At 42.3% G+C, this 24199-nt stretch overlaps 1 protein-coding gene across 2 annotated transcripts in view; it reads right to left on the reverse strand.

Annotated features, from left to right (window-relative positions):
- THBS2 (thrombospondin 2) overlaps nucleotides 1-23532 on the reverse strand; it is a 33348-nt gene extending 9816 nt beyond the window's left edge. The window contains exons 1-15 of one of the 2 annotated variants that reach the window (XM_030447227.1): nucleotides 23518-23532; nucleotides 22295-22369; nucleotides 20903-21459; nucleotides 19348-19432; nucleotides 14897-15093; nucleotides 13642-13782; nucleotides 13120-13216; nucleotides 11770-11940; nucleotides 10821-10997; nucleotides 9364-9537; nucleotides 8813-8940; nucleotides 8556-8708; nucleotides 6764-6982; nucleotides 2490-2597; nucleotides 910-1069 (exon numbers count right to left, since the gene is read on the reverse strand). In XM_030447227.1, coding sequence (XP_030303087.1) covers nucleotides 910-1069; nucleotides 2490-2597; nucleotides 6764-6982; nucleotides 8556-8708; nucleotides 8813-8940; nucleotides 9364-9537; nucleotides 10821-10997; nucleotides 11770-11940; nucleotides 13120-13216; nucleotides 13642-13782; nucleotides 14897-15093; nucleotides 19348-19432; nucleotides 20903-21459; nucleotides 22295-22364 — 2437 coding nt within the window. In that variant the 5' untranslated portion in view covers nucleotides 22365-22369; nucleotides 23518-23532. Of the gene's footprint in view, nucleotides 1-909; nucleotides 1070-2489; nucleotides 2598-6763; nucleotides 6983-8555; nucleotides 8709-8812; nucleotides 8941-9363; nucleotides 9538-10820; nucleotides 10998-11769; nucleotides 11941-13119; nucleotides 13217-13641; nucleotides 13783-14896; nucleotides 15094-19347; nucleotides 19433-20902; nucleotides 21460-22294; nucleotides 22370-23292; nucleotides 23448-23517 lie in introns of those variants that run through there. The other variant, XM_030447226.1, reaches the window with a different exon arrangement.
- Nucleotides 23533-24199: the final 667 nt, after the last annotated feature.

The following is a 24199-nucleotide window of genomic DNA, read 5'->3' on the forward strand; positions in this document are numbered from 1 at the left end:
TGGCTTTTCTTCCCTCACATTTTAAGGCAAGGCACAGAACACACAGCTCTAGCACGATGGAACTTCTGAAGAGTTTTGTATAGGAACAACCTCATTAATGTTCTGTTGCCTCAGCATGAAATAAGAACAAAAAGAAACAGAAGTAAGTCAGCTGTCAGGAAAGGATTCAAGCACCTTCTCCTAGATTATATAGTTGCTGGATATTTGCATAATCTTCCAGCCAATAACCTCTGATTACATGTTTCTTCAAATGCACAACTTCCACAAGTGCTACTGAGAACTCCAGGATCAGCAGGATGAGAGGACTTAAAACATATTCAGAAGTTCAACTCAGATGAGCATCCAGAAGTTTAAGATGTTACTGAAGGAAATCCAAAACACTGCTTCTTCAACTTCTAGTAATTCTGGACTGGGATAAATTTGCACTGCTGTAGGGACATGATTTTCCAAAGACATTCAAATGCTTTTCCCTCTCCTTAATTCTGATCATACTGGCATGAACTGGTAGATGAAATAAACACCTTTAACAGTATTTTATGACACACAAAAATGAGTGCTTGAATTCCTGTGGGCTTTGCAGCACATTCATAGAAAAGCAGATTAATTTCTACAGATATTGTCTTAACCACATGGATGTTCTGATGTTCTTTTCCCTCTCTAAAAAGGAGAAAGTCAACAGAAGTGTTATATTAGACCTGGATTACTTTGGAACACAGACAAAGGAAAGACTTTTTGTTAAGATCACACCAGAAAAAGACAAGCTGGGACTTATTCTTCCATAATACCCACTGTAACCATTTAGGGACAGATGAACTTCACTTTCTTCTGCCTTTTTTAAGCAGCTAGACCCAATTTTTTTCCCCGTATAAAAGCAGGCAGCCCATTTCCCTCTGAAAACTGGAGGCCTACCATCTCCATCAATATCCACAGCACAGGAGTCCCCTTCCCCATTGTTATCTGTGTCAATCTGAGCAGGGTTGTGGACATAGGGACAATTGTCACAGCGGTCACCAACTTCATCCTTGTCATAATCAAACTGACGAGGGTTGAAGAGAAGAGGGCAATTGTCCTGGAAGGAAGAAATGGGAGATTTCAGAATATAAATCACAAGTCATGGCTCTGAAGTGACAGCTCGTCTTGGACAGAAGCAAAAAGGCTTAATTAATCCATTATTTTTTTCTGTGGAAAAGCTGTACCTACACTCAGGGTCCTGAGGGACACTGGATGGCACCTACAAGAGGCATTTTAAACAGAGTCTGTACTCAGGTATTTCAAATGAAGTCTATCACTGGTACATGGGATTTAAAAAAAAAAATAATCAATGTGTTGTCAAATCAGGCCAACTTCAGCTGCATATAATTAAAAAAAAAAACAAACCTAGAATTGGTACTTTGATTTGTTTTGGAATGAGTTAATATCTCACTTTTAAACCACATATTTTGATTGACTTTTCTGTGGGTTGTGTATTATTGCATAAAATAAATTATAAAAGTCAAAAAAAAGTCAAAAATAAATACTTTCATTGACCCAAAGTATTCTTTCCCTGAGAGCATTCTTTTTAAGGGTATTTTGGAAATTTCAGTTTAGTCCCTAATTTGGAAGTGTGCCAAAGCACAATCCTCATGCCTCACACATCCAAACTACACGTGGTCTTTTGCAGAAGAATGAGGAAGTCCTCAGTATGGAAAGCAAAGAAGGGAACAAAACCAAAGCAGTGAAAGTGATGGCTCCATCAGCATTATGGGATATGAAGGGACTTCATTTGGAAAAAAATCTTTAAATAACTTCTTGTCTGCTAAAGCAAAAACCATTTACTAGAAAATATTTGGTGTTTCAGCATTTTAATTCCTCAGAAATACATTTTATATACTCAACCAAAAGACAGAGGCAAATCAAACTTTTATACTGCTCATAAAACTGAACTTCTGTCTACACTTTATACTACATCATATTATTTTAATCAAATGATCCTTTGGTTTTAGAGAGTTTCTAAGTAGAGGCTCCCTGAACACAGTTCCAACCCAGCTTTAACCATCTGAAGCTCAAGAGGACCTAAGGCTCCCCCTAAAAGGAATAAAAAGAGGAATAATAATAAATTCCTAAGCCCAATTCATTTGTCCTCAATGTGTTCAGAAAGGCAGGTGAACCCACTCTGATGTAGAGACATAATACTTCTACATCCAGCACAATAGACCTGTCATTCTCCCACTGCAAAATAAAAAAAAATCCAATACCCCCTTCTATTGAATTGTTTTCATTTTCCCAGCTGAACCAAGTACTGAAACAAAGAAGGTAATTCAGACCCAGGTTCCCCAAGCTGCTTTTCTCTGCACAGTGCTGTTCTCATCACCCAGCAGACACAATTCAGGGAATGCAGTGGGGAAATGCTCAGCAAACTCTGAACAGCAAAGCTCCCCTTTGTTGTAGTGGTTTTCCTTAAAACCAGATGTTTGGGCCAAATGTAATAAAGACACAGAAATTCAGCTTACTTTGTCATCTTCCACACCATCATTGTCATCATCCTCATCACAGGCATCACCTTTGCCATCTTTGTCAAAGTCTTCCTGGCCAGAGTTAGGCAGAAGGGGGCAGTTATCCTGGCCAAGAGAAAGAAAATCAATATATTATGTTTACATTCTATGAGAACATCTTGCCTGGGCAGCAGAGTAGAAAGGGTACACCAGAGACTAAAAAAAAAAAAGAAAAATCAATCATAAATACTCTGCAAAGTGGCTGTTTGCTTGCTGCCAAAGGTAGTAGCTCATTTGCTGCTTTTATATTGTAAAGTAAGTGAAATGCATCTGCAAATCATTCCATTTCCCAGCTCTCCCTCTGTTAAAGAGATGTTTCCAGTAAGTTTTAGATGAAACTATCAAGCAGAGAACAAACACACCACATGTACATGCATGCACCCTTTTATCAAGTTTTTAGAGACAGCTCATGAAGTGTGTTTGAAGATTAGATATAAAATGACCAGGTTTAGTTGCCAGAAAAAGAATGATGCAAGCCAGAAGATGGTCTTCAGAAATAATTGTTTATATGGGAAGTTACTGGAATGAAGTAGTTTTAATGAAGAAAGTTTTAAAAAACATGCCTTTATCTTGCTCTGAAAAAACAGCACCTTTGCACTCCCATGCTCCCAGGGATTTGAAAATAAAAGGTAAATACAGCTCTATTTTGTATCACAGCTCTGTAAAGAATGATTTTTTTAAACAAGCAAGTCTTAGGTTACACTGAAAAAAATAAGAAGTGCAATAGTTTGCCAAAGTTTTAACATATATTCCTTTTTCATACACTGAAATCAGCTAAAGATGGACTGTAAGTCTACCATTGGCTATCTGTAGAGAAACAAGACATCCAGGTGCCTCGAGTTGCCAAAGAGTGGGTGTGAGTCCACCTGTGCCTGGTTAGGGCAGGCCCCCTATTACCAGGGGGCCAATAAAGGTGGGACACACACCCACAGAGAGGACCTCACTCCTGTGCAAGGCAATGGAGAGGCCAGCAGCTTGTCAAGCCTCAGGAGCAAGAAAGGCTCCTCCTGCTACATTTGGTGGAGAATGTGGGCAACATACAGACGTCTAAAGAAGCAGCAGTGTGAGGAGCTGGCAACAGGAACATTCTCCCTGATTTGAAAAAAAGTGCCTGGGCTAACACTCTCCCTGAAAGGTATGACCAGCAAGCTCTTTGGATTGGAAACCCCTGAGCAGAGGGAAGCCAAGATAAGGATTCTCTCTTTGGAAACCCCTGAGCAGAGGGAAGCCAGGAGGATGGAATCCCATGAGGAAGGGTTAAAACCTGTGTATGGAATCCCATGAGGAAGGGTTAAATCCCGTAATCCCATGAGGAACCAGCAAGCTCTTTGGAAACTCCTGAGCAGAGGGAAGCCAAGATAAGGATTCTCTCTTTGGAAACCCCTGAGCAGAGGGAAGCCAAGAGAAGAGCAGATACAGGAGAGAGAAGAACAACTCAAGTCGGAAAGGCAGAGACTTTGTGAAAAGTGCCTGGGCTGACATTATGTTTGTAAGATAGGGTTAAATCCCGTAAGCTATTAAGTGTAAAATGTTCGTAAAAATCCTGTAATCAGTGTTGTAAAAAAAAAAAAAAAAAAGGGGGAATGTAGAGAAACAAGACATCCAGGTGCCTCGAGTTGCCAAAGAGTGGGTGTGAGTCCACCTGTGCCTGGTTAGGGCAGGCTCCCTATTACCAGGGGGCCAATAAAGGTGGGACACACACCCACAGAGAGGAGCTCACTCCTGTGCAAGGCAATGGAGAGGCCAGCAGCTCGTCGAGCCTCAGGAGCAAGAAAGGCTCCCCCTGCTACAGCTATCAGCAAATGTATCTCTAAAACCCCACTCTGCTGTTCTCACTTTTTCCTCAGACCAAACCTGAATCTGCCAACAGAGTGCAGACATTCTTTTTTCATAACACTCAACCTAGGAAAATTTCCATTGCAGGAAGATTCCTAGCCCTGTTTTCAATCTCTAATAGGATGGATAATTGAATAAAGAGAAGGAAAAAATCTGTGATAAATAACAAAATGCCAATGCAACTGCAATTTCTTTATGGTACTAAATACCTGTGAACAGCCTTGACAAGGCTGGTTATCAGGGATAAAAACAATCCAAAAAAATTTTATTAAAGCAATGAAATCAGTTCAAGTTTGCTCAATCACTTTTTCTGTTTGTATCTACATGTTTGTCCCTATTCTCTCCAGATTTGAGTCAAAATTCATATAAACTAAGTAGTAAGGTGGTAACCTCATGGGTAGCAAGTTCCTATAAAGTGGGGTAAAGAAGACATCCTACCAGTGCACTCCACAAGTCTCTCTTGGGGTGTTAGAAAGAGGACTGATTAAACAACACACCTTCCACCTGTAAAATCAACCTTGAGGCAGAAGCCCACTGGCAGCTAAGCTGTTTTGGTTCACCTACTGAAAAAATTCAGTGTTGGTATGACCATTTGTATGGAAAAAGTGCTACTTTCACATGGAAGAAGAAATGTACACTGAAATGTAGTGCTGAGGTTCCATATTTATTATTATTGGCAATTACTTGCTTTATTCATGTAGCTTTGCTTAATAAGTTACCTTTTCAACCATTGCCAGCTCAAGGAAAGAAGCTTTGGTTTGATTTCTTACAAGTCAAATTACACAAGTAGGATATTTCTAAATTAATATAAAGACTCCAAATCACCCAGATTTTTTAAGGGGTTTGTGGGGTTTTTCCCCTTAAATGAAGAAACCCCACAAAATCAACTTTGGAAAATATCTTTGTCTGAATGGGTTCAGAACGTTGAGGTTTTAAGAAAAACTAATAATTCACATTACATCTTGAGTCAACATGTTGCAGATTCTGATTACAGGGACTGAAAAAGAATGTATGAACTGCAATTGCTGAATTGGCTGGATCCACAGTAAACAGTCATCAGCTACAGTGAGGAAATTCAATGTCTGAGGCTCAAATTTCCATCAATGCCTGAAACTTTTCTGCTGATAAAGGCCAGATTTGTAGCCTCAACTAAATGATTCTCTTGAACAGCCTCATTTCAAACTGTCCTGGTCTCTTGAGCCTTTCTCATTCTTTTTAACCACTGTGATTCTCTAGAACTGTCATTTTTTCACTCCTTTCCCTCATTACTTAATTTGAAGTTACTCTGCTTTATCTAACTACTCATTCATTCCTCTCTTAGGTTCCTATTGCCAAAAAAATTGTATGAGGCTCTGAATAACGTTTTCTCTTTATATTCTCTCTGAATAAAACTTAACTCTTTAAAAAGAAGGGGTTGTTCAAGAAAGGATTTAGTACTCTGGACCCTACATACATACTGTCAGGGTCTTGTTGAAAGATTTCAGACTCACCTGCACTGATTCCTGTTTAGTTTTCACTTGCTCCATCCTCCACACCCAGACTTTAGGCAGCTGTTGCTCAGTGTACTAAGTCTGCTCACAATCATCCCAGCCTTCCATTTACACTGAGCAGGAAGCAATCTAAAGCAGAGGGCTGCAGGTTTCATTTAAGAATCCTTTACTGAATCTAGTATGTCCCTGTGCTCAGCTCTGGGGAGGCCACAGCTTGAGTCCTGTGTCCAGTTCTGAGCCCCTCAGCTCAGGAAGGAGCTTGAGGTGCTGGAGCAGGTCCAGAGAAGAGCAAGGAGGCTGTGAAGGGATCCAGCACAAGTGCTGTGAGGAAGGGCTGAGGGAGCTGGGGGTGTTGAGGCTGGAGAAGAGGAGGCTCAGGGGAGACCTCATCACTCTCTCCAACTCCCTGAAAGGAGGTTGGAGCCAGGGAGGGGTTGGGCTCTTTTCCCAGGCAACTCTCAGCAAGACAAGAGGGCACAAAAGGTCTCAAGTTGTGCCAGGGGAGGTTTAGGTTGGAGATGAGAAAGAATTTCTTTCTGGAGAGGGTGATCAGGCATTGGAATGGGCTGCCCAGGGAAGTAGTGGATTCTCCGTGTCTGGAGATCTTTCCAAAGAGCCTGGATGTGGCACTGAGTGCCATGGGCTGGGAACTGCAGCGGGAGTGGATCAAGGGTTGGACTTGATGATCTCTGAGCTCCCTTCCAACCCAGCCAGTTCTAGGATTCTATGATTCTGTGATTCTATCAAGTGAACACAGCATCTCCTGGAAAACCAGCACTACTGTCACAAGCAAATCTTAGTGAGAGCAACCACCCGCTTGGTACTGAAAACTGTTATTCACAACTATTTAGGAAAACAAACAAACCAACAGAAAAATTTAGGTCTGGTGTGGCATTTTGGACTTACCTTCACACAGTGGTAGGTGGCATTAGCAGCACACACCAAGTTCTTGTTAGGCCAACCATCCAAATCTGAATCCTCACCACAGATGCGGCCGTCGCCCGCGTAGCCCGTCCTGCACTCACACTTGTACATGGGGTCACTGAAGTGGCCCAGGTAGATGCACTCTGCAGATTTATGGCAGCTGTGGGTTTTGTCTTTGCAGGGATTCTCAGGCTCACAGACCTGGAAGAGACAGAGCATCCTTACTGACCCCTGGGGAGACTTGCAGCCAGCTCTGTGTGCCCCAAGGCTGTCAGTAGCAGGCTGGGTTATTTCTCTGCCTAAATATTGAAATTTGGGCTTCACTGGAGTTAGGCAGTCCTGTCAGTTCCCAACTTCAAACAACATGTATAATAAAAGCTATTAAAAATTAATTTCAGGAAAAAAAATGGGCAATATACAAAAAGCAATTACAATAATTAACATTTGCAGAACTCTGCTTTCTTCCCCATGTCATTAATCCTCAGAAACTAACCTGCAACAGCAAGTGGATTGTACTGAGCCCTTTCCTTTAGTGTTCTGCTTGTCTAACTTGTTTTCTAAATCTATCTATGCAAGGTCTATCTTCTTTTCTTAAATCAAAGACCCTAAGGAGTTCTCATGTTGATGTTTTTGTTACTTCTTTCTAATCCCTTTGCTTATTTTCATATACAGCATCTGGGGATCTCTGGCAGATGTTTTACATTCATACTTTGCACAGTGAACTAACCAGAGACTGCTTCCACAGCAACAAAGAGAAGCCATCCCAAGACAACTATTTTAATGTCTTTGTCTTGTCTATCAAACTGTTCTCTTCAACAGAATTTCCACTTCTTTCTGTCCTTCACCACTGACAGGTGTTGTCCCAATTGAATTGGGAACTTCTGGCAGATGTCTGATGACACCCACATGAACAGCATCACATTCATGGAGAGAACAATCCTGACACTTCAGTTTCCAGACCCCAGAGAGGAACCATCATGGTTGGAAAGGAGCTTCAAGATCACTGAGTCCAACCATCAGTCCTGCACCACCTCAGGCACTAAATCATCTCCTGAAGCACCTGAGTTTTGAGTACCTGCAGAGATGGTAACTCCACCACCCCCCTGAGCAACCTGCTCCAATGCTTCACCACTCTTTCAGTGAAGAAATTGCTCCTAATATTTGGTCTGAATCTCTCCTGGTGCAATTTGAACCCATGACCTCTTGTCCTATCACTAGACACTGGAAAAGAGGCTAATATACACGTGAGAGAAAGGAGAGTAAAGCAGAAGAATGTTTGCCCCTGGCATCTTTGGCTCATTTGGTGCCACTGCACAGACACTAGAGAAAATAAAATAAATAAAAAAAAAATCCTATCCCAAATTAATTGTTTTACTACTCAAACCAAACATACCCTGGAACAGCAGTTAGTTATTTCAGGTTATTCCTGTTTGGAAATGGATGGAAGCTGTGCCCGGGGAGGTTTAGGCTGGATGTTAGGAAATATTTTTTCAGTGAGAGGGTTGTCAGGCATTGGAATGGCTCAGGACACTGATGGGGTCACCATCCCTGAGGGCATTTAAAAGGCATTTGGACCTGGTCCTGAGGGACATGGGTTAGAAGCTGGATGATGGTGTTGGGCACAGGTTGGACTGGATGAGCTTGGAGGTCTCTTCCAACCTGAAACATTCTGTGATTCTGTACCCAAGTATATCACATGCATTCATTCACAGGTATTTTCAGGTGGTAATTACTCATGTTTCAAACCTGTCACATGCTCTTTGCCACCACTTACTTGCTTCTCTGTCTTGGCAACTTCCAGCCCCATCCCATAGGGCTGACTTCCTTTGTAACGTGGGGGACAGGGCAAGCAGTGGAAACCTGGGTTTGTGTTGACACAACGATGGACCTGGTTCACCTTAAAGCAGACATCTGCCACAGCTATACACTGCAGAGAAAAGAAAAAAAAAAACCCATCAGGTGGCTGTGTAGTTCCCAAATAATGTGATTTTCAGAGTGATTTCCTCATGTTAATGGAAACAAAGACAGTACCTCATCAAGATCCTCACAGACAGTACCATTGCCAAGGTAACCTGCTGGGCAGGGCCCACAGGACCAGGATCCATCTGGGTAACTGTTGCATTCTGCTCCAGGAAAGCAAGGATTTGACAAACACCCATCTGGCAAAGACATATCAAAGTGTAAATTAAGTTAGGAGAGTAACAGGCATGCAACACATCATTTAAGAAACATTCTTTGTTCATTAGCTGAAATAAACAGCTAAGATCCCTAAAAACCTTTAGAATTAGGGTTATTAAATGCATTTAATATACTACTGATTTAATATGGAAAATATTAGATTGCTACATCCAGCTGAATACATTACAGCATACTGAAGCCCTCTTTAAGAAACACAGCCTAGTCCAAAAGAAGTCAGTGTCAAGAACATGTCAAACCCCAGTGCTCTAGACAACACCCAAAACAGTTAAATGTGCTCTCCCTGAAACAAGGGTGTAACAGCAGATTTCTCTTGCACAAATTCAGAATTATCCCTCAAAGAAATACCAGGAATAATTATTTTGCAGGAATGACTGAATACCAACCAATTGGGCAATCCTTCTTATTGCACATGTCGTGTTGCCTGGTATCTCCCACACATGGCTTCCCTCCATACTGGGGCTCTGGGCTGTTGCAGAGCCGAGACCTCTCCCGAATTCCTCCTCCACAGGTAACAGTGCAGGCAGACCACGGAGACCAAGGACCCCACTGGCCATTCACTAGGATATTCAGGAGAGAAGAACATCATACTGGGGACATTTGATGCCAAGGACAACAACCCTTCCTTCAGATCCCTAACTGGAGACAGTTTGTCACTCAGTGCATAACAAGAAAGCTGTTGGCAAAGCCTTACACTGAGAAAACATCTCAGAAACAAACAAACAAATCAAAATTATACCCAAGTGTTTTATAGGCATTTTTTGGCCAAGAATTAAAACAACACATTGTGCCCACTGGCATGGTGTATTTCCATCTCAGCTGAACAAAACAAGTACCCTGTCTTCAAAGCTCCCTGCTAAGCTTTAACTTTGTACAGACAGCAGAAGTGGCCACAGGATGCAAACTTCTGCTGAGTCCAACCTGAGCTCTATGGCAACAGTGTGCTCAGTTTCAGTTATTACTTTTCTTTTGTAATTCATTAATCAGTGTATCCTCATCAGCACTGCTTCTTTCTCTATAAACAGCTGATTTCAATGATTCATCTTATATTGGTACAACTCTACTGACCCTGTTGGTATCAATCCTGAAGTTTCCTGAAACACCAACATCTTTATACCAAATTGTGTTTGTTCTTGATATTGAAAAAAAAACCACAACCCAACACATAAGGGCATTGGCATGTGTCCTTAAATAACCTTTTCACTGGCTTTGCATGAATAGGTAGATTAAAAGATAAATGAAGTGTGTGGAGCTATTTAAGTACTACTGGGTTAGAAGCTCAAAATCAAATTTCAAGCTCATATATCCCAGAAGTAGAGAAGAAAGGCTGAATGAAGGAGGGAATGAGGAGAGATATACAAAAAAGTGAGGAAAAATTATATAAAAGTACAAGGAAATTGAATGGAATGGATGGTCATTAAAAACGTTAAAAGATGAGGAAAAAAAGAAGGATAATAACAACTAAATGTGTAGAATATATGCAAAATACTTTCAGAGAAGCCTGGCTGCTGAGAGACTCTGTCTATTCCCAACAGGTACAGTATCAGCTTTCTTTTAGACAGAAGTGTTCCAGTTTTTGATATGAAGAGACAAATCACTAAGTTACAAAATGAAAACTCCCCAAAACCTTCATGCTTAAAGCCAAATCATAACTTGAGAGGTTCACAAGACCTCCACCTGCAATTGGTTTCCATTTTAAAATCACCCTTGCAAGTCATTTTACCCCAAACCTACAAATTATACTTTAAGTCCCAGCCACTCATTGCAATTCAGATGTGAATAAAGAGAAGAAATTCAGCTGGAATATCACTGCTTCCCCTTGGATTCCCAGCCACAGCCTTACCTGGGCATGGGACCTTCTCACACTTCTCTGTTTCACGCCCATTTCCCACGCAGTTTTTCCCCCCCATCTGGGGGACAGGGGAGTTGCAGAGACGGATGCGGGTGATGTTCCCAACTCCACAGGTGACTGAGCAGGAGGACCAGGGGGACCAGTGACTCCAGCCCCCATCCTGACGGACTGCCAGAGGAAAAAACAAGAGTCAAAACCCTCCTGCAAAGCCCAGCATGTCAGCTCAGACATCCAAGCACAGGTTTCTTAAGAATCTCTTTGACCAAACTATGACTAACGAGCATGTCAGGCATTTTACTTGAAAATAAAGCTGCTGCAATTAAACAAATATTTGTTTAAAATACACATTTGGACATCTAGCAAGTTCAGCAATAGTCTTAGGTACTATAGTACCAGCTATATGGATATAGCAGCTGTTATTATTAATCACAATATTAGTATAGTAATATTATTAATGACAGTTCTGGAGACAGAGCATGATCATTCTTAGTGCCTTAAACACAAAAGCTGCTTGTTATTTTGCAAAGGTCTTCCATGATTCCTGTACTACTAAAAAATTAAGTGGGCCAATGATCATGAATGACTTGCAGATCAAAACATGGCCCCATGTAGCATGATTATAACTGAGTGTTGTTTCCAAACTGACTTCAAACAAGATAAACCCAGCTTTTAGTAGTAAAGAAAAAACACTCACTCCTCTTTTGTTTCACAGAGCTGAGCCCACAATGCACACACCTATTGAACTGCCAGGAGAGAGGGAAAAAGGGGGAGATAAAAAGCTAGCAATAGCTACTTTGACTGTCCTAATACACATTGCTCTGACTAGTGAGTGTCCACAGCAAAACCAGCCTGAGCTTGGTTTTGCTTAGAGAAGTCAACAAAAGAAGCTTTAAAATAAATAAAAAAAAATGAATAAAAAGGAAGAAATGTTTTGACTTACTGCGATGGTCACATTTCTTAAAGCTGCACATCCTTGTCTGGATGTGAGGGCCTGTACAAGCACTCCTGGTGACATCACAGGACCTGCCTCTCATCTGAGTCCCAGAGCCACAGGTCACTGAGCACTTGGTCCAGTCTGACCATGGTGACCACCCCTCCTCACTGTCATCAGCTGCAGGGCAAAAGGGACAAAAAGGTAATTAACACTGAAAGTCACTCTGCAAGCCTAAACAGAAGATTTTCACCCCTCTTGGTCTGTAGAATCTCTGCTCTGTCCTTCTCTTTTTTCTGATTTTTCCCAAGATTCCCTTGAAATAGGGAATTAGTCTCATGTAATGAGAGGTTAGCACAGCTAAGATTCTGGATCTTAGCTGAATCTGCAAGGCAGTGCAGTTGTAGTGACCACTGGAAGAAGAAGACTGAGCCCAAAAACTCAAGTTAAAACTGACTCTGACTTCAGAATATAGGTGAGTATGAAGAGATGTGGCCCCACCTCTGAGCACAAAGGTGAACATGATCAAGAGCACATTTTAAGAATATGCTCTAGGCCTGAATAGACAAAAACTCTGAATATATTCCACTGCATTTGTATTTAGAAATTTTAACTCTTTTCCTCTTTAATAGAGTTGTTCAGCAGAGTGAAATGTGCTGAACCCACACTGAAATCATTTAAACAGTGAAATGACTAAAACTGTCATTATTCTGAAGTCTACTTCATAGCCTGCAGTACTGCCTTAAGTGAACCTTGACAATTTGTTCCACAGAAACAAAGCTTTATACCAGAAGAGGACACATAACAGAGAAGACATGAAAAGACAGAACAGAATGACAGTGACAGAGAGGAGAAAAAGCTGGCTCTCCTAATAAATATTGCATCAAACCACATGAACCTTTTGATCTGGAACTTCCACACAGAATCACAGTGTCAGGTTGGAAGGCACCTCAAGGATCATCTGGGCCAACCCATAGTCCAACATCCTCCCCGAGGACACAAGAAGACATCCTAACCTATGTTGGTCTATTTTAACAAGGCAGCATGGAAAGAAATAAACAGTGTACAGTGCTACTGCAAACCAACAGAAATTAACATGTCCAACCTCAGAAAACACAACTGGGGAAGAGCATGTATCTAATCTTTAGTGTCCAACTTATCAGCTGACTTCTAGGCAACCAAGATAATTAATGAAGAGAGAACAATTCCCCCAGAAAGTAACTTCAAGCAGCCAAGTTACTTCCTATCAACCTCATGTAAGTTTTTTATTTGAATCTTACTTGTTTTGACTTCTCCAGCACAGTAGGAGTTATTCTAAATATTGCCAAAATACACCTTTCTCTTTGGCTAAATACTCACAGTGAGAGCAGACTGGACAGCATTCACCTTCAACAAAAGATGGATCAGCACAGGAAACTGCAGGGCAGGTGATTTGATTGCACACAATTTTAGAATCCTACAGGCAAAAAAAAATCAGTTATGACTTATGCTCACATACTGAGGGAAATAAAAGTGGGCAGCTGGGGAAAGTTTCATGTGTGGAATTACTTTATTTGTTTGAGATGTCACAGACATTAAGACTGTCCCCTTGACCTTAGCACTGGTGAGGCTGCAACTTGAGTACTGTGTTTTGTTTTGGGCTCCTCACTACAAGACATTGAGGTATTGGAGAGTCCAGAGAAGGGCAATGAAGCTGGTGAAGGGTTTGGAGAAAAAGTCTTACGAGGAGGAGATGATGTAACTGCTATCTGTGGTTCTGTGACTACTTTTAATAAATATTTTTATATACACATAAAATTTCAGGCCAAGTTCTGAGTGTGACCTGAAAAAAAGCAAAGCCACTATTCATTTTTGCAGAGAAGAGTGTTTCTAAATCCTTACCTGGCAGGTGCATTTGGTGCAGCTATCTACAATCCAGCTTTCATTATCTGCAAAGACACGGCCATCCTGCCAGCAAACTGACTGGTTCTTCAGAGTTTTGTTAGGCCCAATCAATTCCCACATGATTTGGTTCTCTTCAGACTAAAAGAAGATGAAGGAAAGAAAAGAAATTATGTTCTTTGTAAACAATTTTAAATAAGACAAAACTGAGACAACTGCTGGATTTCAGTCTTCCATTAAAAGACTGAAAAAGTGTATTTTCTCATATATTTCTGTACACCAAGTAGAAGATCCCAGGTACTGCAATACAGCACAGCAATTCTTCAGCTGTTACTATAAACACAGTCAAGTCAGACAATGCTGTTCTTAGCAGCTTTCCTTTTCTCTAATTCACCTCACCTTAAGATGGGAAGATTAGCACTGAGATATATGGCATAGTAATAAACTTCCATCAAAAAGGATTAATCAGAACAAAGGATTATTCAGAACAAGATGAAGGGCAGACATTCAGTAACATGACAGCATCTTACTGCCACTTAAAGCCACATATATTCAGTTTAGGTACCCTGTGTAGCCACTTGCTATTCATAAACAGTGTAAGTAAACAACACTTCAGCAGTATAAAGGTGAGGTGGGGTTTGTTACCTATCAACTTCCAAACCTGCAGTATCTTTAAGAGGGTTGATTTCATCTGTGGATGAGTGCATGTGTGTGTTCCTTTAAACCCAATTCGGGAAAAGCAAACCTTCATGAAGGTGCCACACTCAAGACCTCCCCAACACTGAAAACGTAAGTCATCCCTGTGGTATCAACTTCTAAACCTGCAGTACCTTTAAGAGGGTTGATTTCATCTGTGGATGAGTGCATGTGTGTGTTCTTTTAAACCCAATTTGGGGAAACCAAACCTTCATGAAGGTGCCACACTCAAGACCTCCCCAACACTGAAAACGTAAGTCATCCCTGTGGTACGTAGCTATACCAACAAGCAGGCACCTAGAGAAACTTCTATTAACCACCTGTGGCATAAAAAAAATGAAGGAGAGAGACTGCTCAAGGTTTCTCTTCCAGTTGTTGAGACTTCAGAGGTACCTGGATTAAGTAGTGGATTCTCCGTGTCTGGAGATATTTCAAAAGAGCCTGGATGTGGCACTGAGTGCCATGGGCTGGGAACTGCAGCGGGAGTGGATCAAGGGTTGGACTTGATGATCTCTGAGGTCCCTTCCAACCCAGCCAATTCTAGGATTCTATGACCTACCACTTTTTGGAGGTTGTCAGCCAAGTTGTTGACCACGATGCGCAGGCCGGTGAGCTCGGTGAACATGGTGCCCAGCTCCTCACAGGATCGGTCACAGAATTCCAACTTTTTCTCTGGCTTCTCCCCCACATACTCAGTGGTGACAGCAGGGCTCAAGTGAAGGATTTCAGTGCTCTCGTTGATGGTGTTCACTTCAGCTGGTAGCAAGGTAGGAAAAAGAAAAAAAGAAAAAAAAAAAGCTGCATATACAAAATTCTTCCACAGATTACAGATTCCTGCTGAAATTACAGACTAGCACCCACGGGGAGGGTTTTAAACACAACTCTTTTGGCACAGCTTCCTGCTAGATTATACCCATGAATCCAAGAGAGGGGTTAGATGTCAGCTGGTTCCAATTATAGGCTTTCCCTTTTCAAAATGAAGAGCCAAGCTGTGTCTCACATGGCCCTCATTTGAACAGACTGTTGGCACCACAACGCATTCATTTCTGAAGGAGGCTTAACAAAAGGACACAGTATCAAAAAAAAAGCAAACCCGTTTCAGCCACTCAGAGCCACAAAAAGTTTCAGGTTTTTTTCACGACCTATCACATTTTCCTGATGCAGAGAAAAAGGCAGGAGAAAGAGCTTCCTTGCAGAAAGTCATCGTCTTGTGTTCTGCCCATAAATTCCAGGGTTCCTTGGCTCAAATTCAGACCATTCTGGCAATTTCTGCCAGACTCTGGGCTGCTCTGTGTTGCTCTGCCTGGTGTTAAAACTCAGAGGAGCTGTTCTAGTGGTAGTTGAATGCTCAAGTGAAATGGAGGTCAGGCTAAGATCAGGCTGAATATTTGATTTGTCACTCCAAACACCCCTCCATCAGGCAGATGGTAACTAAAACAGAACTTTGTGTGCATCAGACAGGGAGAATTGGGCATGTCCTGGTATCTTCCTGTCTAGAGCTAATACTTCAAATGGAATATAACAGAAAGCAGTATTTAATTAAAAAAAGAACACATAATTAAGTAAAACAGCCTGCACTGTTACACAACCTCTACCAGGTAATATCTTACAGAACCTATGGAAGCTGTCTCTAAGGACTCCTCAGTAAGGAGTATCCTTAGGAATCCTTGGAGTGTCCTCTGAGGACATCCAATGATGAGATCAAGCAAAAAAAAAATCAACACAGGAATGTGAGCCAGAAAACACATCCATCCAAACACCTCAATACCACTCAGAGTTGACACATCACAGGAGGTGGCAACTCTTTAAAAAAAATGTTTGATTTGTCTTGATTTGATGCTTGATTATCCAAGCTAAAGTCTTATATTTATATACAGAAGAATGAAAATGGAAGCAAGAGGAACTCTTCATCCATATAGAAGGATAAAAATAGAAAGAGCAAATAAACCTGTAAGATGACATTGAACAATTACTTCTCAGCCATCCTTTGAGTGATTAGTTTGATGTGCTTTTCAATTAGTTCTGGAATATCTGCCCCTAGCCAAGGTCTACAATAAATTGTCTGCAGTATTCCACAGTTGAAGTATTGTCCAGCTTCCCTTACAGGATGGGAGGAAACTGATACAGCACATAGGAGCTCAGAACTCTGCCATAACTCTTTATTTCAGCTGCTTTTTGATTCCCTGGAAAGAATGCAATTTTCCTACCACACTGGAAGTCTGTTTCTCAGATTCCACCATAGCACTTGTCAGGTCATTAATTTCATATTTTTCAAGCCAAGATGGAGTGTGTCTTGACCGGAACATTCTGAGGACATTAATAAAGCTGCAATCTCAGCAGGAAACATAAACCAAAACTATGTTAGAAGAGCTAAATCCACACTTCCTACTAATACTTGGCAGCAACTGAAAGAAGATGCCTGGGGATCACTGAGAAATCAGTTCTCTGCTGCTTGCTTCCAGCTAATTTCCTAAGGACCACATGACCATCTTGAAAATAAGAAACCAGAAGAGCAGAATGAGCACCCTTCCCATATGCAAATGTCATTCTGTTGATCCAGCTGAAGGGTTTTTATCCCTGTGCCTATTTAGTTATGCTTTTGTCTCCTCTCCTACTGAGCACCATGTCTAAGTCCTCCCTAAAATACCTGCAGATACTTTCCTACCCTCAATCCAACAGCAATCCCAAACTCCCATTTCCTCAGACCTCACATTCTCACTCTAAGATTAAAGATGCAGCAAGACAACACAGTCCTGTCTCTGAAAAAGCAGCAGGTTTTTTTGTGTCCTCAGAGCTGAGGGCACCTCAGTGGTAACATCTCTCATGGGACACACACACACGTGTGAATGTGGCATCAGTGGCTGCACCACAGCTCCCTGTGTGGGCCACCAAATTGGGAAAATACTTCTGTACCTTGTGGTCAGTAACTTATCACTCATGGCTTTTCAGTCGTGGTAATGAAGCAGGATGGACAGCTAGAAAAAAATCAGCCATGAATTAACAAGCCTCTCAAGTCACATTGGTGGCCTCAAGCCACACTGTGCTTTCCTCTGGTGTTGCACGAGCAATTTCCGTCTTCTGGTGTTCTCTTGGGGTTGCAAAGGAAAAGTGAAAATACTCTGAAATGAACTATATGCTAATACTTCCCAAGAAGGATTAAAAAAAATAAAATAATCTATAATTTATTGTACTTGGAAATGAAAAAATACATTAAAAAAATGTATCTGTTGGGTATTAGCTGCTATAGCTGAAGGGTATAAAAAGTATAAGGTAGACATCAGCATGCAGAGCCCAATTATCCCTTTAGGCTCCCAGTGCCTTCCTCTGTAGAGTAGAAGCCAATAACCTCCCATTTTTACTTGATTTCTAAACACTTGGACAAACTATTTCCCTTTGTGGTGATCAACTACTGATAATGCCAGCCATTTGAAGACACCCTTTACTGGGTTTTTTGCTGGTTCCATCTACATCCACACCTATGTGTACCTGGGGACCTCATCCTCTTGAAGGAGCCTTCTGCCCCTGATTGCTGAATGTGCCCTCAAGGTTCTGCTGTGATCTCTGGGAATTCTGTTTCCACTGTTATTGAAGCAGGAAAGCTCAACTTCCTGAAACCACAATTCTCTTTTATTCAGATTACAACTAGACCTAAATACACTGTCTATTTTCCCACAACAGTTCTGCTCCTGAAGCATTTCCTTCCACTAACAAAGGTAAAAACCAGTAATAAATACTTCTGAGGAGTTTCTGAGTACAGAAAACAGCTTGGCTGGGGTGGGTGACAACCAACAGAAGAGGGCACATCCCCTTGGCTGTACCATTTAAGGCCACTTCCATTCTAGCCAATGTGACTCATTTCAAACACATCACACTTGTGATGATGGAACACATGAAATAAAACAACCAATAGACTTTATCAAGATTTAGAACCAGACTAGCAAGCTGAATTAATTTTTTTTTGTGGATATACATATCTGTACACCACTATACAGAAGTACACATACATCTGCATACAGACTTTTATACATCTTGGAAGTTTTTTGTTACAAAATCTCAATAGCCTGGACCCTTCTGAAAAACTGAAGGCCTGCTACTGGTTAATTTATGGGTTCTGCATAACCCAGGAAAAAAGGTCTGCTCAACTGACTTGCTCTGTGACATATGTCCTGGTGAAGTGACAGAAATAATGGCATTTCAGATGGTAGACATCTCAAATAAAACACCAAAGCCCTGACTTCCTCTGTTCCTCTGCTGGAATCAGCTCTCTCTGATTCTTCACTGAGCTCCTGCCAATCACAAACACTGGAAAGCAATGAGCCAGCACCTCCCATGAACTGAAGCACAAAACCTCAGTCCATACTTGACAAATTTTCACCCTTTCATGATGAACCCAACACACTCCCACACACAGAGGGCTGCCCTCCCACTGAGGTCAGCAGCAACTGGGCTAATGAGAGCACATGGGAGCATTTCCCATCCATGCCTGCCATACCTCTTATTTTTATTATTCCTTTTCCTTACATTGTTTTTATTAACTTTGGGATTCAAACTCAAAGAATCTTTGCTGAGGGCTTCAGTGTCTTTAAGATTTGCAGACTTGCTCATGGGTCCATTGAGAGCCACACAGCAACTTCCCAGTCTTGTGCTCAAAGAATTAATGATCTTTCCTCTCACAGAAGAATACAGATATTTTCATGCACGTGCACTTATTCTTTTATTTCTAAAGATTTCTTGCTTGACACTTTTTCTCCCAACTTGAAAACAGGAGCTCAGATTTATAAATCCAAGCTATAACAACCAAATTGTAGTCTAGAGAATAGAAACAGTACCTCAATATACCCAAATATGTTAATTATTACCACCAAAAAGTAACCAGATTTTTTTTTTTAATAATATTCCTCTACCATTTTAGAGGTATTTACTGCATGGTTTTAGGATAACATGCCACCCGTGAAGTTTCTCATTTCCAGAGTCAACTAGACATTATTAATAAAGGTAAAAAAGCCTTACTTGAATGGCTCCTCTGGCATCCTTTTTTACGTAGAACATCTTCTATTGAAGTATCAAAGATTAACTGAATATTTTGCAAAAGACCCTGTAATTATAATTAAAAATAATAATAATTAAAAACTAGTTAAATCCATTTAGGATTAACCTGCTCTGTCTCAAACTCATGCTATTGACTGGATTGAGCCTTAAGTAAATATAAAAAAAACAACCTACAAGGCATTTAAACTGAAGAACAAAGAAAAAAACCCATATAAACAACAAAACCAGGTAAATTCTGAAATAGGGCCTAATGAAAGAATTATTAATAGGCAATGAGCTCACATCTCCATTTCCATAGAAAGCATTTTAGATGGCAGTTCCATGAGACATATGTCATGAGGGCAAAGCCAGCTTTTGAAGTCCCTGCCCCATCACACTTCAGTCCTTGGCCAGTCATCCCCTTGCATCATATTTCCTCAGTTGTGCTGCCACTACCCTGAGACAAAACTGGCAAACCAGTATATTTCATTGAAAAAAAAAATCAAAAAAGAAAAAAATTACTTTAAAAGCAAATTATTTCAGTGATTCACTTAACAGTACTGCTCAAAAAAAAAAAAAACAGTTCTATGAGCAGAAGTGATGGGCTGTGAAGAGAGGTGAGAATGGAGAAGCTATGGACAAGATCTTCTGGCTTTCCTGCCAAAAGTGGTCACCCTGTGAAACCACAACTCCACCATGTCATGCTCTGGCTGACAACTAGATGGCACAAGAGGACGAGAAAGGAAAGGGCTTTTTGGAAGCCAGGAGTTCACGTTTGGTTTCAGGTGTGAGTGAAAAGAAGGCACCTGAGCCAGATCACACCACTGTATGAGGTTGGAAGAAATGCCCATTTCATAAAAAGGCCAGAAAGTGTTTAATTGCTTTGTTTTAAAACAAAAGAAACAATAAAGGTTTTACACAAAAAGAAAAATTAATTTACAGAATTAATCATAACATTTTATCCTATTTTTTTCCAATTTCTTTCTTTTTCTTAATTGAAAAGAAGGTTTATTCAGACCAGCAAATCAAGATGCTGTTAGGAGATGGGCCAACACCACATGCTTCAGCCCCATTAAAAATTCTCTTTCCTCCATCTTTCTTTTTCAAAAAGCAGATCTTGTTGACAGATTCCTATGACTTGAACAGACACATTTCAACAGAAAAATAAGTCTTCAAGGAATTTCAAAAGAATTCTACATTTCTCCACGAAAATGCAACATGTTCAGAATCCTTAAATCTGGAAAAGAAAGTGGCTGGTTGCACAGGAAACCCATCAACTGGTCTTGTGAACTTAGGGTGGCCTTAAACCATGCCTTCCCAGTCTTATTTTTTTTCAGAAACCCTCAAATTCACCCAACACAGATCCAAGCAACGAGTAAAACATACCCTGGAGAAATTCTGTTTGGGAACACCTATCACCTCACCAAATCCAAGAGGTATCAGGGCAACAAAACTACACCTACTGCACGTTCTCAAACTTTTTGCAGCTACTACAACCTTATCTCATCAGTGACCCATGCTCCTGCAGGTTACTCACCCTGAAATGGTTCTCCCGAACGGACCCTTTGGCCACATACATTCTGCTGTTCTCAGATTTCAGCAGCTCATAGAAAGGCTCCTCCAGGATGAAGCTGTCAATAAGGTCACAGCCAACAAAGAGGTTGTAATTCTCCCCTGTTATTTGCACGGTGAGGTTCTTCCACTGAGAGTCAGCAAGGTCCACATCTTCCAGGGAAATCACATTCTGGAAGCCATCCACCCAATAGATAAGGTCCAGGGTGTTGGCTCGCCCATTGGAAATGATCTCAAACTGCCTCTCACTGATGCCAGGCCCCTCTAAAGCAAGGAGGGTGCCTCTAGATTGCCTGTCCTGTCTCAGGGTGGCTGAAAGGATAAAGCCCTCATTTTGTTGGATGAGTTTGACAATCTTTTTTAATTTCTCAGCCTTGCAGGGAGGGATGTGGTCAAAGCGAATGAAGCGATACGCTGGGACTGAAGGGTCAGGGCCCCGAAACACTTTGGCTCCAATTGTCTTTCTGTTTATGTTACTGATCTGAAGTAAATCAAAAGTAGTCTCCTCTTCCTTCTCACCATCTGAAAAAAATTAACAGTGCGTGACCAGGTGGCTACAAAAAAAAAAATAATGTGAGGAGAAACACAACTCTGCAGGCTGGGCTGGGAAAGCACAGTCACACGGCAAAGCCACTGCTTTCCTACTGCCACAAACATGCAAGTGAATTGTATTTTCCACCTAGAATTTTCATTTACAACTCTCACCCTCTCTACCCACAGGTCTAAACATGCTTGGTTATACACTAAACATATGGCAGCATAATTTACAGCACTATGCAACACACATGTATACCTCTGCATGCATTATGCTCACGGATGCACGTAAAATATCCAACGTTTTGTATGTATGAAGGGATAAGGAAGTGGAGCCAAATTCTGTATTCTGACTGCCAGCTAATAAAAATCAAATTATGGGAAGCCACGTGGCCAGATGACAACAGGAAGCAGGAGATTTGCTTTCTGAAGATTCAGGCCAAGAAGTCAAATGTAAATGACGGGCGTTGGCACTGTGCCAGTTCACATCCTCCACCCAAGCTACTCTGTCTGTAGAGCTCTACTTCTCTACCTCCAGCTCAGCAATTCTGTTTGTGCTACTTTCAACACACATTTCCACAACATTTCTGAAAAAAAAACAGGTTTTGATATATATATTAGGGAATTTTCACTAAACAGCAGTAAGATGTATCTACCAAAAAAACCCACCAACAACCCAGCAGTTACCATCCCAAGTAGTTCTTAAAAAAAAAAAAATCATATATGATTACTTTGCCCACTGAAACTCAGGTAAACCAATGTTTTACACCAACTTTTGCTTTGGAAGTTACTCTATATCTAGTGAAGAAGTGTCAGAACTTACCCTGAGCATCTGAGGAAACCCACAGGGTTATCAACACAGCAAGCCACAACAGCCCACTCCTCTGCAGCATAACTCCTAGGAGTAAGTGAAGAAGTAGTAAGAAATAGTATTTATCAGCTACAAATATTTTCATTCGCTTCATGAAATACTCAAAACAATTATGCATACAAAAATAGTAATTTATGTCTTGTCTAATTCTTGTAATGCCTCTTCTGGGGTTATTCTTGATGCCAGAAGTAAAACACAACATCATGTGAAGGGAGTAGTAATAAAACAAGCTCCTTTTTATGCAAATGTCCCTAATAATAAAAGGGTAAGACACACACAAAATACATGCTGCTGTTTTCTCTCAATTTTCAGCTGCTGGCACAGGGACCACACAACACAATGGAGCAGCTGGAATTCCTTGCAGGGATGATGAGATCTCAGTAGATGCCAGAGCTGAGTACTTCTCGGTAGCTTTTTCAGTAGCATCACACTATTTTTTACTTTTTTATTTTTTGTAGAAGCATATTACTTATCATTTACCCATTCCTCCAGCCCAGGAACTAACCCCATAGCGGGATAAAATGACTTTTACTGTGATGCTGTTCTTGCCCTGCAGCACTGCTGCATCTCCACAGGCGTTCCTCGGCACCCCATGAAGGGACCGGGCTGCAGACCCTCCTTTCCCTCACACAACCCTACGGCTTCCACACATTTTTGGGAAAACTCGGGCGTGTTACCTTTTACTGTCGATATATATATATATTAATTTTTTTTTGGAGGGGGGGAATTCCTTACTCCCCGCCACCCCGAGGCAACACCATTACCAAACTTCTCTCCCCTCTCAACCCCCCGCGTTCCCTGGGGCAGATCCCTTCATCTTTCACCCCCGGCACTGGGATGTGGAACGACGAGATGGCACTACCGGACACCCCCATAGCCGGAGCAGCCCCCCCGTCCCCCCCTTTCCCTAGAGGAGGCTTCGCGGTGGGGAACGGCGCCTTCCCCCTCACCTGGCATGGGGGGAGCCGCCGGCGCGCTGAGGCGATGCCGCTGGGGAGCAGCGGAGCTCGGTTCCCTGCCGCCGTCTCAAGTCCCTCCGCGGCCCCGCGTATCGCGCCGGCCCCTTTATGGGCTGCGGGCCGGGCCCCGCTGTCAATCAGCAGCGCCGGGGCTCGCCCCCGGCTCTCCCCTTCGTTGTCATCCCCCTTCCACTGCCCCCTCCCCACCTCGCCTACCTGCGAGGCCATCCCGGGCTGGGACCCTCCCCTGTACCGCCCTCTATGGGCGGGTAAAGGGCGGAGCCAGGGGAGGAGCTGGCGGACGGAGCCTCCCTCAAGCGAACGGAGGGCGGGAAGGGGCGGCTGAGGGCGTTCGGCGGCCCTGAGATTCGTGAGGGGGAGAACGCGGCCGCCCCTGAGGCGGAGCCCTCGTCAGGCAGCGCCGGGCCCGGGCGGGGGGGCCGGGACCCCCTTCAGCCCGGGACCCCCTTCAGCCCGGGACTCCCTTCAGCCCGGGACCCGGCGCCGGGGTGTGAGGCACCGGGCCCCTCCGGCCTGCCGCTGGCTTGGCCCGATCGGGGCTTCGTGAAACTTCTCCAGGCTGAGAGCTGGAGGAGGAGCGAATCCTCTCAAGTCGATCGTTATCTCAAAACGAGATCTGCCCCAGCCACTTTCTTCCCTCTCTTCATTTGTGAATTGCTTAGTGGAGCAGCTTCTGAAGTGATCACCATCTTTCCTCTTTCCTCTTTTTCCTCTTTCCTCTCTCCTTTTTTCCCTCTTTTTTTCCTCTTTCCTCCATGGGGTGCAGCACCCTTTGAGCTGGGTGAAGGCACAGGGGAGTTCTTCAGGTGTGCTGCTGATGGAGGGAGCCTTGCCTTGGGCTATTGAAGGCAGCACCCAAGAAATCTCCCTGACAGTC

This window comes from Calypte anna, chromosome 3 (genome assembly GCF_003957555.1).
Source record: "Calypte anna isolate BGI_N300 chromosome 3, bCalAnn1_v1.p, whole genome shotgun sequence".
In the NCBI taxonomy this organism is placed as follows: domain Eukaryota; kingdom Metazoa; phylum Chordata; class Aves; order Apodiformes; family Trochilidae; genus Calypte; species Calypte anna.